Genomic DNA, 19744 nt, shown 5'->3' with positions numbered 1-19744 from the left:
AGAACAGCAAAAAGTTATAGCCTCTGTCGGGAATCGAACTTGCAACCTCCGCATGAGAGCTGAGCACTCTAACCCTTAAAACAAAGAAAGAGGTTGCCCGCAATATTTCTACTACTTCTCATATGATATAGTTAGAGTAAATATAGTTAAAAAGAAAACCTAATGGTTTCTGCACTGAACGACTTCACTGTCAGTTCCGTCATATCAGTTCAGCAGCAATATTATACCGAAATATTTGATTATTTTAGATAAAAATATATGTGAAAATTTTGTACGTGCTTTTGAAATTTGAGGGTTTTCCTCGATTTCTCCGGATTCCCCCAGCAGAGCCTGACTTGCTTCCAATCGAACACCCTCGCAAGTGCACTCTTTCGAATAAAGAAAGAAGTTTGAAAATCGATCCATAATTGAGGGAGAAATCGATGAACATACATAAAAAATATATATACAGTCAAACATAGAATCTTCTCCTTTTCTGAAGTCGGTTTAAATATAACTCAAAACCAGTTCACAATCTATATAAAAATCGTCCGATCAGCTTTTAAATCCATTGTAGAAAAACGAGTGCAAATAAATGTTGATTGATAGTGGCCAGGATTTTATTCCCGTAGCCAATATTTATTCGTCAAATGAATATAGAAAGACATTTTAGAAAATAAGGAAATATCCGTAAATAAGGAAAATATAAAATGTTATTTTACCAAAATGAAAGGATGACGTTGGCATTAAATAACAACGCAACACCTACCTAAAATGCTAAAGCAGAAAAATAAAACCAGATAGAAACCAGACGAAGAACTAAATCTATGGTAATTTCAGCGCGCAACTCCGTGGAGCTGTCCCGTGGGTATTCCCTCGTCAAAAGCTCATTTGCATCAGAGGTGGAGGATGCAACGGGCGACCTCCATCGACCGCATTAATTCAACTTTCTTAACCCGGGAAAACAAGACAAAGCCTTTCGCCTCTAAGGCGCTGGTAAACATTCTTTTTAAAGTACCGAGATGCGTAAGAACGAACTGATGCGGTTTCTTTTATTCAACCACTCAAGTCTGAAGTACAGGTTGTCTTACATAAGATTTCCAACAAGAAAATGTAGAAACAAATGGTTACCTAAGTATTATGTATGATACTGAATTTCAATTGTTTTTTTTTTCTGTTGTAAATTATTTTTATTCTAACGTATTAGTCATGATTGTTTATAACCTACTGCCACAATTCTAGCAACAGATGGATTTCACGATAAAAGTTATTTCTAAAAAGCGATATTCGACATTATCGTAAAGAAATAATTGATGAGCTTGGACTTTTTTATTAGGTTTAAGGGGCTATACATCCTTGATGTCTTAAAAAATTAATCTTTTTGAAATTTCTTCCTCCAAAATTACACAGCGCAGTCTAATCAAATGTTGAGGCTTTTATGTACATGTTTTAAATCATAGAAAGACATAAAATGTCTACATTACACTAAGCGACCCACTACTGTCAAAAAATAAATCGGCATACACCACAGGAACAAGAAAAACATTGTCAGCAGTTGTCACATCTTGACATTTTTATAGTCAATGGCATATTATGGCAAAATATTGATAAAAGGTACTAAGAATCTTTATGTCATGATTATTTTGCTTTTTTTCTGAGTCTTCTAATTTTTCTAAACGTATTATAAACTAGACGGTCGCACATCAATATTTCGCACTTCCAAAGTCTCCAAGCAAAGAATATGATGTTGACTAAACGTTGGATCGATTATATTGAAGTCATGAAAGATTTTGTAGAGAAATAAAAACACGTCTCAAATAAAAATCGCACAATTTCATTGTTAGACCGTGAACTTTATCTCGTAACTGATTTAAAATTGACATTGATGTACTATGAAGTCATATTCCCCAAACTGGGCAGAAAATTTTACAGATTCCCAACAAATTACCGTCAAAATTATTTTAAGAAATGAAACAAGCCCCAGACATTTAGATAATATTTATTTTTATCTTTTCATAGTATGGAATAAAATTTTATGTTATGAACTATAACGTTAAATTATTTTTCATATTATTCTTTACATATTTCTATCATTTTGCTTGATGGGTTAAATTTGACAGTGCCTCCTATTATATTACTGGATTCCCTTGTTGCCATTAAACACATTACAATATTTGTATTTAGTTGATTGCTGTTCTCTAATTTGAGATTAACAAATGCTTTCGACAACGACAGTATCAGCAGTAAGGACATCACAATTTTTATGTTTGGGAAGGAGTATTCTCCAGCAGTGCTTTTAAGGCGAAACACTTTACCGCTGTATCATTTAGCATCACAGTTATATTCATGAAGTTTAATCCCTTGTTGATCAAAATCTAGCATACCATGATCTTGCCACTCGTCATTCAGACTTTGTGCTATTACAGATTTTTGAAAGATTGGAAATTGCTTCGTACTGACATCAGTGTTTTAATTTGTAGCTGTTGAGCTTCTGATGGATTTACAGCATATATACAAGAAAATAAAAAATCGCTTAAATCAAATGGCTTGAAAATGTCTGATATAAATATAACATAAAAGTCTTAGCATGCTCTATAGAAATCTGCTATCGCAACAGGAGGTACATTTTCACCTATTTTCGAATTTCCCATACATTCTTCTACTTTAATCCAACGTATGTTTCGCCTAAACCTATAAGATGCTTTGAAATTATTATTTCGATATTTGAAGCTCTTATAGAAGTATTCCGATCCGAATTACCGATATTATATAAGGCCTATAAATAAATTTTAAAGAAATTCAGTGATACAGTGTATTAAATAGCATCAAAACACTTAAAACCGACTTCATGTTGAAGCCTGTCACTAAGAGTCTCCATTTTTCAGAATGTGTCATTTGTATCAACAAAAAATTTCAGTACGTTGCAATTTTCTGAATTTCTACCGAGTAAGGTTTTACTATTTTACTTCAATTTTAAGAAAAAATCATCGAATATGTGAAGCTTATGTCAACCATGCTCTATCGATTTCAAAATTCTGGATATATCTGGATGGAGCGTTCTGGATAGCCAAAAAAAATTTAAGACGAGTATACACAGGCATTACTCCACTAGACCATCGTTGGGGATCGATTACAATTGATTTGTTTGACCCGAGAACTGTGCGAAAAACAGCTGGAATATGAGTAAATACGCAAGAATATTGTATTCAAAACACTTCAAAACATTAAAACGGGAGGTGTTATAACGCCTGTCGTATTTTCCATACCCTGCGCCTTCTGATTTTTAGTCTTTCCGACATGTGAGTCGTGACCTATCTGAGCGACGCTTCACTTATGAAGATACCAAAGAATAGGTCAACTCGTGAATAACCTCCAAAGGTACATTGTTCTCTAGAGACAGAATTAGTAGAATTCCTAAAAATTGGAAAAAGTAGCGGTTATCATACATTGATAATATGGACCATACATTGATTAAAATACCAATTTTGACAATAAAGATTTAAATTAAAGACATCCTTTAAAACTAATTTATAGGGCTAATATTTACGACGAGATGTCAAAATTCCTGCATTTTCTCCCATAATGTCAATTCCCATTCAACAACAGATGCCGAGCAGATTGGGGAATTCCCTATAAGTTGGCAACGCTGGCCATTTATTTAGCGTCAGATGAGGTACTGCTCCTAATTCTTTATAATTAAATTAAATAGTTTTGTTACACAACTCAAAGATGTTGCACAATATCAACAACATCCGCCAATTCCTGATTCGTCGCGCCACCAAAAATTGGTAACAAGTCAGTTATACCGTTGATGGATATGGGTGACGAGTTAAACTAATTTCAATAGTATAAAGTTTGGTTGATGGCCCACAGAGGGGGAGTTTGTTATGCCGTTGATAGATGAAAATCATTTAATTGGTTTTGGTAAAATTGGCCCTCCTCCCCCCCACCTACCGACCAGACCCAAAATCTAAAGTGAACTTAGGTAATGGGATTTCAAGTCGCATAAATACGGAGATTTGCTTTAATGGAAAACAGTGGATGAGTCATTTTAACGTGAGACTATTCAATATTAACGAGACATTTTAGGTGCTGGCTGGATCCAATTAATTTTAACATTATTATCTAATCGAGGTGGGTTGGCTCGAGAGGTATCTCCATAATTCCGTCTCCAAGAAAGCTTTCTCGATTATAAATTCACATTTCCGGTGGGGAAATCGAAATAAGTTACCTTCAGAAATGTTATAATTCATTTTTGGAGAAAAAAATTGAGTCAGATGAAAGTTAATTACCTAAAGCCACAATTAAGTACAACATTTAAAATATCTTTCTTTTATCGATTTTATGTTAAAGCAAAATTGTAATGGATAAGATGATGAGACGGTCCTCTAAGAGTGTCGCGGGTTCGAATCCCTCTCAGGGCATTTGCGTTTGCAATACAGATGTATAGGTACTTTTGGTATAAAAGAATACAAACAAGGACATCAGAGGGAACAGGGACATTGTACTTGCAGGCTTCTTTCAGTGTTTCGAAGCGAAAGAATGGCTGGTAGAGGCATAGAAGCGTGATGAACATACCAAGTCAAACTGTCGTTTTCTGCTTAATACGTTCAATTGTTGTCGTTGTAGGATTCACCATTCGCTGTGCTTGCATGTATAATGAAAATTGTTTCACTTTAATAAGTCATTTATGGAGAAAAATTGATACAATATGTATTAATCATCAGCAACAAAAGAAACAGTACTTGAAACATTTGCTGACGACACAGTTATAATGGCAAGAGATGTATCTCTATGTAAGGCTGTAGAAAAAGTACAAGTAGCGGTCAACAAAATTCACTGAGGGAGTAGAGACTGGAAAATACAGCTAAAAAGCTTCAAATCTGTCCACGATAATTTTGCGTTGCGGGGAATCACTTGACGGATGCCCGATTCCTCAAGCATAATCAGCCAAATATCTCGGAATATATCTCTATGGTAGGTTAAATTGGAAATATCATGTTAGACAAATAGCAATGCAGATTAGACTCAAAGTCAAGCAACTGTACTGGCTAGTCAGAAGACACTCTCAACTTGACCTAAAATCAAAGAGACTGATTTATCATTCAGTCGTAAAGCCTATTTGGGCCTATGGGGTGCATATATGGGATTTTACTCAAACACCAAACCAACTAGTAATCCGATGCATCCAAAATAAACGCTTACTATTAATTACCAATACTTATCGTTACATAAAGAACGAAGAGTTACACGATGACCTCGAAATCAAATGAATACACGAAATGGCCCAAGATTTCGCTGAAAAACACGAAATAAGTTTGTTAAATCACAGCAACGTGCAATCAATACAGCTACTGGACAACACGCAGGAAATCAGAAGATTAAAGCGAACAAAAGCACACCAACCTGTTTAGTGTATAAGTATATTTTCAACTGTAGCTTAAGTAGATTAGTTTAATTTTAATTTGTAAAATACAAACTGATGTATTAATCCTGCACTCGCCTTACTTTTGTATTAATGCAAGTACAACAGAACGGCTTCTGAAGGACTGTGTTGGTTTGGCAGCAGTTGGGTCCATTAATCGACTGATTTTCGCACTTCTTCAGCATTCACCGTCGAAGCCGCGTGCGAGCCTAGCGCCCATGCTGCGTAAATTGTAAACAAATGATATAAGTAGGCGCTATGTCTAGTGAGTACGCTAGGTCCGGCAGATCTTGCCACTAGAACTGCAACGTGTATCATTAACAGCTTCTCTCATTCAAGAGGATGACTTTTTTTTTCTAACAATGCTTTGTTCGATCTAATCAATTGGTCATATGTTATCTACAGTAATGCTTTATAGCCGTAAATACTCCGCTTCAGTGTCGGTGTGGTTAGATCTCCTAAGTTAACCCATGAATTTTGACGCTCAGAATTATTTTAGTAAGTTTACTTTTTATCATCAAACACAACTGGAAAACATCTGCTCTTTTTAATTGATTAGTTGGATCATCAAGCTGCTAATCAAAAAAGCGGAAGCTCTTTGAGTTCAGCTAAGCTAAATTCGCGGAATTCGTATAAAATATATTAAATGTACTCTTAATCAGTTACATATGCTTTTAGCATTTTAAAACCATACATCCGATCCGATATTTAGATTATAAATATAATGGGAAACTAGCCGTAACAATCATGAATACAAAATAAGAAATAGTGTGGAATAAATATAAAAGCATCCATCCCACTCATATTTGTTATTAGGGAATGGTAACTCCAGACTTGCTAAGACGTCGTCTATGATAATCTTTAAGTTAGCCAACCAATAAATTTAAAGACTTAGAGGAAATATTAGGTCCAGTTCAAATAAACCCTAATTAGCAAAAAGAAGACTTAAAAGGTTATTAAGAAAAGACATAACATGTTCTTATAATATAATATTATTATTTAAAAATAAATTAAGCAAATTATTAAAAAATCAGATTATTTATTCTGTAATTATACAACTGCTCCATCAATCAACTTGCAAATCAGCAAAAAAATAAATAGAAAATGAATCGGAGCCTTTGTCAGTGAGATATTTTATTTTATTTTTATTTGATACGGCAACATGTCTTCATTTTCAAGACATATAAGAACTTATACGGTTTTCATCATTTTCCAAAGTCAGAGGAAATATGTCCCTTTTGAAGGGAGATTTACTGCGGCACAGAACGTTGATTGACGTATCGACGACATGTTCCCCGTGCCGCAATTGTACGGCTCATTTTGCTCCACCGTCAAAACGACTGTGCGATTGCTTTTTGAAGATGTAACTTTTTATCATGTTCGTTTAAGTTTGATAAGCCTCAGACCAATATAAAGCTGCTTATATGGGTTGTTGAAAATCTCTTTCTTTCAAAATAAAAACTACAGTTAAAAGAGAAACATCAACCTAAATAAATGTCGAAATGTTTAAGCTGATAAGAAATTAATGTAAGGATATAACGGGACGTAAAATAAATTTTAAAAAAAACAATATTCTGTGCTGGATTAAACTAACTAAATGTGATAATTGGAATTTCATTAAATTTATTATTATACTACTAGTTGGTTACATATAACAGGTCAACTGAAAAGTCCCCAAAATTTTTTTTATTCAACATAATTCACTTCAAAGGTGATACACTGACTATAGCAACCCTCCAACTTTTCGTTACCAATTTTGTAGTACGATTGATCCTTTGCTTCATTCTTCATTCGACGAAAATTTCTTCCCAGCGAGCATTTTTTGAGACCTGAGAACAGGAAATAGTCGCTGGGGGCCAAATCTGAAGAATTTGGTGGATGAGGAAATAATTCCAAGCTCAATTCATGAATGTTTGCCACCGTTTTCACTGACTTGTCACATGGTGTATTGTCTCGGTGAAGCAGCACTCTCTTTCTCTTCATTTGCGGACGTTTTTCGGCGATTTCGTCCTTCAAACGGTCCAATAACGCTATGTAATAGTCGCTGTTGGTGGTCCTCCCTTTTTCAAGGTAGTCAATAAAAATTATTTCATGCCGTTGTTTTTGGTCAAAAGTGAGCTAGCGCGGTACCGTCTGTGCACAGAGCTTTCTCATACCCAAATATTCGTGAATGATATGATGTACAAGTTCAGTTGATATCTTTAGAGTGTCTGTTATTTCATTCAATTTCATTTTACGGTCATACGGTCAAAATCATTTTGTGGATTTTTTAATGTTTTTGTCGGTATTAACCTTTTTTGGGCGTCCACTGCGTTCACCGTCTTCGGTGCTCATTTCACCACGACTAAACTTAACAGACCAATCCTTGATGGTTGATTTTCCTGGAATAGTGTCCGCAAACTCGGCATTAAGCCAAGTTTTTGCTTCATCTGTATTGTTTCCCTTCAAAAAGCAATATTTTATCAACACGCGAAATTCCTTTTTTCCTACTTTTTACCCATCCTACCAAAACTTGTTCAGTATTTCGAAACCGTGTGACAGCTGCATCGATGTGAACTCACGATTACTGCATGGTGTGACTGAGCTTTGCCATGTAGTAGGCTGATTTACTGTACCGGGTGAGAAAGTGTTGTATATCCTGTACCAGAAACAGAGAAATAGAAGAGGAAAAATATTACCTTCAGTGTGGTCCAGAATGATCAATAATTATTGAATGATTTTGACCGGCGAGTTAGAGACAACCTATTAGTTAAGCTATAGTTAACTTTTTAAAATTATTTTTATCAATCCAACAATCGAAAAACTCAAAATATATTTCAACAAAATGCGAAATTGAATAATACAATACAGAATGTTATTCAATTTTTTTATTCCCTAGATATTGTTTAAAGTTTACAACTAATTTAATTAATTTTTTGTTCATTTTTATAGTTCTTTACTAGGTGCTTCTAGTATCTTAATAATTTTGATTGCTTTACACTAAAATTTATATTATTAAGCTAAAACATAATTCGTTGTTGAAAAAATAGGTGGAATTGTATTTTAATAGACCTTAGTGTAATGTATTTTATCTGCAATTAACATCTCTTTCATGTTAAATTAAAGAGCACTCAAGAGAATATCTGATCACCTAATCTCTATTTATATTTCCAATACTATTATCTTATTTATAACTTTATTTTTGTACTTCTACAATAGTCTACTTAAGAGCTAAGTAATAGTCGAAATAAATAAATCAATATAATAAAAAGTCCGGAGTTTAATAATGATAATGTTTACGTCTAAGCAAAAGAACCTAGTGAACGACAGAAAATGTATAAAACCGAAAAATTGGAACTACAAACCCAACAAAAACATTATGAGAAATCCCTGTATATTGCAATTGATGTGAATAGTTTATATTTTAAAGAAAAACAATCGTTAAAATACAATTAAGTGATGTGACAACATAACAATCAAGTTACATAATCTGTAAAAACAATTTATAACCTATTTTAGTCCTACCAGACCTACTGTATTCACCAGACGTTGTTCCGTCCAACTAGCCTTGTTTTAATCAATTGCACATAGCTTGCATAAAATTCTGGGCTTATGAAAAAATATTCCAAAAAGATAGTAGAGGATGAATAGTCAATTACCTAAACGTTATGGGGAAAAAAAATCATGCCACTAGCCCGAAATATGCACCAAACAATACATTTTGAGTAACATTGTATCGTGAACTTACTCCAAGCATGAGCACTAGAGTATTTAAAATAAATAAAATATAACCTATTGATAACTAATCAAATATACATCGATACAATGCCTATGCAACTTCATATACGTTATAAAATCCTAAATATTTAATACGCACAAATCATCACTTCTATCTACTCTAGAACCATTGTTTTTGGTGTTTGATTGTCTTCTAAATTGGTTTACCTTGATGATTTATTTCGTCGTCATTAAGCCTTATTTTATACCTTCTACATTAATTTCATTGCTAATCCCAAATATTTCGTTTGCTTCCAACAATTTAATAGTATTAATTTTGTTGTTTTAATGAATGAAGAACAGCCTTAACAATAAACAAGTTTAAAACCAATGAATTGCAAACTCAAACTATCAAGGAACTTTTAGATAGTCTAGTAGCAAAAGCAAGGAAAATGGCGACCATACGTATTAACTGAAAATGTCATTTTAAACTGTTTGATCATGTGTACCAGATGTAAGATCGTTAGACATTCACATTACACAGATTATTATGATGCTTTCATGGATTTCTAGCCAATAAAGAAGAGTTTTCTACGACGTGTTGTATTTTGTGATGAAAATTCGAGGGTCATATCGATACTAAAGTGGAATACACATAGCATAAAATCTTGCTATGCATATGATAAGATCAGTAAAGTTTAGTATATATGAAATGCTTAAATCGAATTAAACTATTATTAGCAGACTTATTATTACTTGGTTTGCATACGCTTTAGAAATGCTGAAGAAGGGGGAAATTGATCATTGGAAACCAGCATCGTTCTTTGACACGTTATTGCCATATTAATGGCAAAAAGTAATAGATAATGACGAAAATATTTTGATTAAAATACAATATATCTGTTTTTCTTAATAAATGCTTTTATACATTAAAAATAAAGATAGCCTATTAATAAGAGCAAAAAAGGGACACAGTGTTTCTTACCAATTATTTACCCCAAGTGTACTGAATATAGAATTTAGACTTCATATATGTTTTCATCATATAACCTAAACGACATATCTCTGCCTAGGGTAATAGAAAAAGTACAAGTGACAGTCAACAAAATCTACAAATGGACGAAACATTGAAAAATTTAACTTAATTGCTTCAAATCTGACCACGTTAATTTTGCATTACGGCGAAATAATAAAAAGTTAATTACATCACCCAATGGATGCCCTATTCCTCAAGCAGAATCAGTTAAATACCTTGGTAGTAGATTAAATTGGACGGTAGATTAAATTGGAAACACATTAGAAATCATCATCAAAACACATTAGAACCAAAAGAAAACAACTATACTGGTTAGTCGGAAGATAATCTCAGCTTGACCTAAAATCAAAGAGGTTGATCTACAAGACAATCATAAAGCCAATATGGACCTGTGAGGTGCAAATATTCAAATCACTTAGGCTGCACTAGAAATTCAAATCACCTAGTCATACAGCGCTGTCAAAACAAGGTTCTTCGATTGATTACCAATGCCTATCGCTACGTAACGAACGAAGAACTGTTATCCAAGATTTAGCCTTGAAACAAGGAAGAAGATTACTAAATCATACTTACATGGAAGCAATACAACTTCTAGACAGCGCGCAGGATGTCAGGAGATTGAAACGAACCAAACCATACGAACTTATATAAAATGTATACCTTTGGTGTAAATTATAGCTATAAGTTATTATAATTTCATAATTGAGGAATACATATTGATGTATTTTCTAGCACTCGTGAATTAATCCAAGTACAAATGAAATGTAGTAATAAATTAATTCATAATTCAGATTGTACTAAGCGTATCTAATAAAGATGTTATAAAAAATATATATAACCTAAATTCTTATTCAAGTAGAAAAAATTGGTCATCAAAGTCATTCTATCAGATTTAGGTCAGAAATAAAACTTGATAATAACTAATATAAGTTGTGAACAGTTTTTAACGAAACAATTTGTTTTATGCTTATCTTGCGTCTACTTTCAACATGACTAAATTTGAATATAACGGCGGAATATTGTCGGGCGGAAAAAATACCGTCCCCATATTTTTCCGCTAAACAAGACAAACCTATCGCCTTTACGTTATTCGGCACATTTCCCCCTAGTTATTAATCTTTCTCATCTGTTTCAGCCTTTGCACGAAGTTCGTCGTGGAGTACGCTCGCCTCTAGGTCCCATCCGCAGGACGAAGGCCTCCTCCACGCCACACCTGTCTGATTCCCAAATCGATTCCAGGTACATAATCTAATTTAATACGTCAATGTATCATATACGAGTTCTCTAAAATTATTTTTTAAATATGTAATGAACATTCGTTGGTAAAACTAATTCTAAGTTAATAGAGAAGTAACAGAACAGTGGAAAATATTTGATAAAGTTATTGATTACACAGGTCTACAGCTAATATTCTAAAATCTGTTTAAATTTTCTGATGCAATAATTACTTGGGTGTGCTTAATCCGATAATTACATTCTTTTCGTCATAGGACGACACCTCGCTTAACAATTCGGGTATTCATGTTAAACGAGTTATTGCATTAAAATAAAAGAGAACATACTTGGAAAACATTATTTAATTTACAAGCCATAAACGGTACATATTTCTTGTCTAATATACATTCACAAGTGTAACAGGTCAATTGAAAACTCCCCGGTCTGGCACATAGATGGCGCTACTATAATTAAATCCATTTCTTTTTTAGTTAGCCCTAACCCTCAAAAGGTGCGTGTACAAATTTGACAGCTGTCGGATCATTAGTTTGTGAATTATAGCATTTAATAAAATATTGATTTTTGAGGGAAAAATACAGTTGAAGCAAAAACTTGGCTTAATGCTGAGTTTTAGGATACTGTCCCAGGAAAATCAACCATCAAGGATTGGTATGCTAAATTTAGAAGTGATGAAATGACCAAATGACCACCGAAGAAGATGAACGCAGTGGACGCCCAAAAAAGGTTGTTGTCGAAAAAAATTAAATGTTTTCAAAATCCTCAAAATTATTTTGAATGTCCGTAAATTGAAATTGAATGAAATAGCAGACACTCTAAAGATATCAACTGAACGTGCACATCATATCATTCACGAATATTTGAGTATGAGAAAGCTCTGTGCAAAGTGGGTGTCGGGCGAGCTCACTTTTGACCAAAAACAACGACGAGTTAATGATTCGGAGCAGTGCTTGAAGATGATCAGCGTAATAAACCCAAGTTTTTGCGTCGATATGTGACGGTGGATGAAACATGGCTCCATCATTTCACTCCGAAGTCCAATCGACAGTCACCCAAGTAGACCGTGCACGATGAACCCGCTCCAAAGCAGGGGAAAATGCAACATTCGGCTTGGAAGGTTTTCATTGACTACCTTGAAAAAGGAATGACCACCAACAAGTTTTCCAGGAAGTAGTCGAGGTAGGAATGAAGAAAATGTACTTTTATAATCATTAGGCAACTTAAATCTTGAAATGCTTTGAGCATTCGTTTCACGACTTGTTTATAGTTAAGGTCTTTATGATTGTTTGAAAATTTATCATTGATATTCTAAAAGTAATATTCACCCTCCTTTTTGAGGATCCGTCATGGTCGCGATCAATTCTGAGTCAGTCATAAGGCGTTTAATATTTGATCCGACGAAAACATCTTTCTTCTTCTTTACTTCCAAGAGGCCTAGAAACTTGAAACTATGTATTTGAAGCAATCTCCATCTTTGGGAATTGATTTTACGAATTGCTTTATCAATCCTAACTTGCTGTGCAGTGGTGGCAAAAGAAAATTATGTGGAGGTACCAATGTTCTTTGAAGGGCATTTTTGCCAAATTGAAATTTAAACCAATTCTAAGTTCTTGTTAATTTCTTTGAGGGACAACTGACTTAAGGCTTCTTTTATTGATGAATTTAAGAAAAAATGTTGTAAATCTTGACGTCCTGTAATTGTTTCCATATTATTTTCGAATTCAGCATACCAAATCATATAAATCTATTTTTGTTGCAGACCTGTGTTATAATTTACTATTATTATTAACTAGCTTCAATTGTATAAGTTTCATAGAATGCAGAATACCTCAAATCAAATATATTTATATTTAATTAATATATTATGTTTCTATTATTGTTTTAATATAGGTTTCTTATAAATGATAAATAATAACAAAATAAAAAGGGAGCCGATAAATAAATTATTTAAGTAACAACAGACCATATTGGCATGGTACTAAAGAACCACCTCAAAGTGTTATTCAAACCACACATTCTCAGTCTTTCCCTAACCCAGAAAGCTAAATGGGACCCGGTAAAGTTGACAGGGTTATACTAAGTCCTCTATGAATATGGGAAAGAATATATAGGAGAAACAATACTTCAGATACGATCCACTAAGCTTTAACTGAAACTGGCTATAATATTCAGTTCAACAAACGCGGGATTTTATCTAATCCACAAATCTATTTTCAAGAAAACGTCAAGATGTTTATGATATATAAACATCAAAATAATCTCAACAAAGACAAAGGCGAGGACTAACCTCATCCAGTCTATATGACACTTGCTTAGAATGGATAACTCGATTAGAAGAGAATCAGTGTTACAACTCCCGGCCTGAAGATGCAGTCGTTAACAATTTCGAAACGTCGACTCGTTGTAGATAATAAATATGGCACCAATCCGGAAGCCTATATTTCACTCATAGTCTTAACTCCAAAACAAATGGAAAACAATAAAGAAACAAAATTAATTTAAGATCCTTCATTAGCGTTAAGTAACATTATGAAATTAACTTAATATGTAGTAAATTAAAAAATATATATTTTATTAACATTATTAATTATTTCAATGGTTGTTGCAGAAAATGGCGCGATCAAATTGATGATGAACTATGTCTAGATCCAGCAGGACCAGATGAAGATGAACTTAACAGGAATACTGCTGGTAAGTGATTTATATATTATTTTATTTAATTTGTTAAAACTAATATGATGATTATGCCAAAGTAATCTAATATTATTCATTAATATGATTTACTTGGAATTCAGCTCTTAGTTCATTTACAATATATAAAAATATATAATATTTCCCAATGATATCCTAAAATATAGGTAATTATAGTGTATCATTACATGAAATATAGTAGATATATTTTGTCATAAAGGGCTACACCAACTTAGCCAAAATATGAAAAAAAAATTTCTGAATATCTAGTAAATGGATTTTAAAAAAGTTTTGAAACATTTTTTTATTAATCCCTTAAGACGTCAACAATCTGCCTGTGGGCAACAAGTATCATTATATGATTTCCTTTATATAATATAACTATCCTGACACCTAGAAGATCACTTTAGTAAGTGATCTGCTGTACAACTTATAATCTAAATCTTATTCTAGATACTGTTCTAACTTATTTTAACTTATATCCTAAGTTATTCTAAAGACTATTCTAACTTATTCTAGAGATTATTAAATATCACTCTATATGTCCATTAATCAGTTCGTACGGTCGTTTGTGTTTGAACCTCTATACATTACAATGTCATCGGGCACATTTAACTGTTTGGCGAATGTATTGGGATGCACTAATAGTCTTTCAGAGTACTTCGCATTAACACTTCGAATCACACTCGTTGTGGGTTCTAAGGGGACATCGAGCTGAATCAGTTTGTTGGACATGTAATTTATGGCATCGACAATGACTCGCAACACATTATTCTGGAACCTCTGGAGGATATTTTTGTTACTTTTGCTAGTAGTAACCGACAGTTCAATACCATACGTCCATATGGGCTTAAGTATTAACTTATATAGCAAAAAAATTATACTTACATGAAAATGATATGCAAAATACTGTGGTGATACTACATGCACACTAATGGAATCACACAGTCTTTCTCGGTTAAACTACAAACTTCGTACGGATAATTGGAAGGAGCTATATCTGGAAAAGGCAGCGCGTCGGGTAGGATGTTCTATTTTAACGTTTCAAGATAAGTTTTAGCCTCTTGAGCCACATTCGGCCGGAAATTGTCATGAAACAAAATTACTTCATCATACCTCCTTGGTATACTGGCCGCTTTATTTTAATGCCCGGTCCAAAGACGGAGTTCGATAGTGCTCTCTTGTAATAGCTTTTATCTCACCACTCTTATGGCCAGACGAGTTGATTCCACCATTTGCACTAACACACCTTCGCGCCATTGATGGCTGGGCATGTGATAACCATTTTTTTCTTTTTGTATCATTCTCAAGCCGTTTATTAAACTCTAGTCACTGGAAAAGTTTTTTCGATGTATGGTAATCTTTAAATAGCAACTACTCAATTTCCACGTCTTCCAGCTTATTATCTATTGGCTCTATATATAAGCTTATTACCATATATCTATCTTATCATTCCACGTAATTGGCCTGCAGCTTTATTTCAATTAAAAGCATGGAAGAGCCAGAAGTGATCCAAAAGGTGTATATATAAATAATTTAATAATAGATATAAACCGGGAATTCTAATGTTTTTCCTTCTAAAAACGAGGGGCCATAATTTATAGCCCTAATACTAAGTGTACCGGAAAGTCATTACCGATTCTTCTTAGAAAAATTACGTGGTTTTCAAGAAAATAAAAAAATGTATTTGTTTGTACATTTAATTCTGTACATCTTGAACAGAAAACTTGAAACATCTTCAGCATTCATCGAGCTATTTTCTAACTTCTTCGAAATTGAGTGCAAGCTTACCATGCAAGTGCGTTTTCCATTGATACGAAAAGTTGATAATCGAACGGGGAAGTTTGGAGATGACAGCGGGTGCTTCAGTATGTCCAATACAAGTGCTTTCAACACTTCCTCGACCGGTATTGCTTTATGAGATGGCGCGTCGTCGTGCTTTAAAATCATCTTACCGTGCCCTCGGGCCCATTCTGGGCGTTTTTCCATCAATGCGTGGTTAAAACGGGTCATTAGTTGTAGGTAGCGCTTACTATTAACTGTTTCATCAGATTCCAACAGTTCCCCCACGGCCACTCTGGTCCCACTAAAGATGGAGCATTGCCTTGCGATCAAAACGATTTGGCCTTGAAGTTAATCGGCCGCCAGGTGATAACCACGATCTTTTGCACTTAGGGTTTTCCAAATAAATATACTTTTCATCACCCGTCACCTCCACTTCCGATCATACCTTTAAAGAAACATTTCAAAGAGGATTTTTCGATTCTCCATTTGCCTGTCATTCAATTCAACACCCATCTTCTCATATTTTGCCTTCTCCCCATTACTCATAGTCAATCGCTAATCATTTCCTGGACTACATTTAACTCTTCTGCGGATTATTTTTGAGTTTGTGTTAGGTCTTCATCCATTAGCTCTTGCAGTTTCCTTTTAATTAATTGACAATAGCAATGCGTGCCGCAAATGTACGTTTTCAGACTCGAAGCTTGACATATCCAAAGAGGTATAAAGATGTTACGGTGTTATTTTCGCAAAATATACCATGTAAAGCTTTAACACTTCATGTCAGTAGAAAAAAATGACATATGTGTCAAAACATAACATTGTATATTTAGTCCTAGCGACGTCTGTTACAAAAACCGGTAATGTCTTTCCGGTACGCCTGGTATAACGAATTTATACCGGCAAAAAACTGCCAATAAATCAACAACATCTAAAAATATCCAAGAGAGGTATAAAAGTTTATCGAATATTTTTCCAAAACAGCATTTTAATCATTCTAAATCGGAATTAATGATATTCTAAAAAGAAAAGAAAATACAATATTTTATAACCCCTTAATCTATGTATTCCAATCCACCGATTGCAAGAAATCAATACTATTTTCTGCAGTTACCTACCTTATATCATTAAGACATAATATAAACACATTACCTGCATACCATCTGTTAAATAATGCCGTTATTTTTTCGTTACGTCGAATTTAATGGGCTTTGTTTTTTAGTTAATCGTCTCGACTGTAAACTAATCCGAATTAGTTAATCTAATTAATCTAAAACATTCGTATACATTACCGAAACAATTATTGTCCGGTTGTGGCCCTGATTTAATTTCGGACTTGCATTGTCTACGAATGGAATTCTAATCGAGCTACTGAATGAATCGATTTGAATAAATCAAGTCCAGTCTTACATTCTAAACAGGCTGCTCAGTGTATAGATGGCGATGCGGCAAATAAATCAAAGATCCGGGTACTTTCTAAAGGAAATATGACAGCGCGGTCATCAACTGGGACGGCTTTTTAAATTAACTATTATAATGATGTCATTTAATTGATGTTTTTGTTGATACGAAAAAAATTAAATTAACCTGCTATAATGCAGGTTGTCCTTGACCCTAAACTAAATATATTTAGGTAGTTTCATTTGTTTAAAAAGTGATTTAGATGAATATTTTTATATGAGTTGTTAATCATAATATTATAGATTTAAATGAGTTGATAATAAAACATTTTGACGAACAGTACTGTAAAGATAAAGCTGACGAAAGTGTCCTCCTGCTCCTAATGCAGTTGAGAATTCAAATGGCCTTAGAGTGTTGATGTTTCTAGTCATCATTTTTAATACTACCCTATATCAAGTGCCTCCTGGTGTTATCCAATCTAAGAATTTTGGTGTTTTTCCTCATGTCTTGTTCTCCACTCAATTCTATTTGATTTTAATAATTTTCCTTATACTCTAAAGTTAATATGCTTTGAAATGTTTAACATAGCATGTTTTACTAGATGCTCTTAAGATAGTATATCTTGTGTCAATTGTAAACTAATTTATTGATATTTAAATTATTGGCTTCTGGGTAGGAGCTATGATACAGAAGTTCTCCTAATCAGGTTATTCTATTTAAGCAATAATAATTAAAGATTTAATGGTTCATTGAACAAAAAAAAGATAGAATATTATTTCAAGTTCGCTCTTCGCACGATGTTTCCTCTCTGTATAGCCTGAGAGAGTGACTAAAACTTCGATTATTGAAATAAATTTTGTACCCGGTATCTATCTCATCTTCAATTAATATTGACAACACTTCCACCAGTTTTTTGTATGTACAGTTTCCCAGGCTCATAGGGGACCTTGTATGAATCTTTTGTCTTTAGCCCTTTTAAATTTGGCATTATTTATCTTAGATACCTTTGACCACCATAGGACTTTGACCTAAACCACCTTGTATTAAAGAAATATAATTTGAAACTTATATTCATCTTGAGGAAAGACATGCTTAAGGTGGTATGGAGAGGTTCTATAGGGAGCGGATTTATTGAGTCCCCTATATATTCATAAATTATGATTTTTGGATGATGTAGCTTGAAAATATTTGTGTGTATTAAGTTTGTCCTTTCCATAATTCCAAATGATGAAGATGTTGTCCACATCACTAACCAAGGTAGCAGGATTTATGGAGATACTGACTGCCTTGTATTCTAAATATTCCATGGAGATGTTGGCTATGATGGGAGATACAGGGGAACCCCTAGCAACGCTGTATGTTTGTCCATAGAAACTTTATAGGAATTGGAAATATGGGTATGCAAGACAGTGTTTTTCAATGTTTGATCCATACATATTACTAATATAGTAATGTAAGGAATACCTTTCATTTCACTCGAACAGCTTCAAACTGCGTTTTTTTGTCGTCATGTTATTTTTGGTACAGTGGCATCAACTTCAAAGGTAAAACTATAAATTCGCCAGCTATCTTACGTAATTTCAAATTGCGATTTTTCAGAATTACAATATGGTTTTTTTTTATATTTTGCATGGCAGCTGGTGATTTTGTTCACCATATCGATATTTAGGGTTGTTATATGGCCCGGTGAACGGTGGTAAAACTAAATGAAAGAGTTATAGTTACATGGTGTGACCTGTATTTTATTGATGTTGTAGGAATGTTCGTCTGATCGGTTGGTCGAAATCTGTGGCTATCGATGCGATTGTTTGTCCGAACACTCACTACTATTTGTGGAAGGAATTTGCACGAGAACTAAATATACTGATTGAAGAAATACTTGTGTATTTCGATTTACACTGATACATGTGGTCGACGGGAGATTGTACAGGATATTAGGTTAAGGTGAAGGAAGTACGATAGAGCTGTGGAAGTGGTACTGTTACAAGGGGGTAGAGAAAAGAAAAGAGAACAGAGCGAGACGTTGTCGTTATGGTCTTTTATAACCTGGAACTACATGGTACCAATCCAACGGCGTTGACAACCTTTGAACTTGTTATAGCTGAATGCGTGGTAGCCTAAAGGGTCGTGGCAGTCGCCACAATGTAATATGAAGTGTGGAAAATACAAATAGATTTCTGGGTAAAATTCGACATGCCTCAATATCGCTACAAGTGTATAAATCGCTTCGATGGCATTTAAATTTAGTACATCGGTAAATAATAATTGATTTCCAATGCCGTTGCAAAATCTTAATAGCGCTTATCAAATTCATATTGGTCTTTAACAGCATTTTTTTCTATCAACAGCAATGTTTAACCCTACACCTAATTATTTTTAGCAGTTTTGAAAATAACAATAGCGGAAATCAAACCAACCTGATATCCATACATATCGCTTTAATTTAAAATTTTCCGGAAATGAAATCTGTCAACAGTTATAAGTAATAGTTCCTCGTTATT

The 19744-nt window shown here is 33.8% G+C and overlaps 1 protein-coding gene across 1 annotated transcript in view; it reads left to right on the top strand.

Moving 5' to 3' along the window:
* RhoGEF3 (Rho guanine nucleotide exchange factor 3) overlaps positions 1–19744 on the top strand; it is a 421983-nt gene that overhangs the window by 206675 nt on the left and 195564 nt on the right. The window contains exons 10-11 of the mRNA XM_076419229.1: positions 11272–11375; positions 13978–14060. Of these exons, the coding sequence (XP_076275344.1) occupies positions 11272–11375; positions 13978–14060 (187 nt within the window). The remainder of the gene's footprint in view (positions 1–11271; positions 11376–13977; positions 14061–19744) is intronic.

Source organism: Rhynchophorus ferrugineus, unplaced genomic scaffold (assembly GCF_030347505.1).
Source record: "Rhynchophorus ferrugineus isolate W39M unplaced genomic scaffold, kcgeb_rfMv2 rfM1, whole genome shotgun sequence".
In the NCBI taxonomy this organism is placed as follows: domain Eukaryota; kingdom Metazoa; phylum Arthropoda; class Insecta; order Coleoptera; family Curculionidae; genus Rhynchophorus; species Rhynchophorus ferrugineus.
Note: the sequence above shows the minus strand (reverse complement) of the source record. Positions and strands in the feature narration are given on the sequence as shown.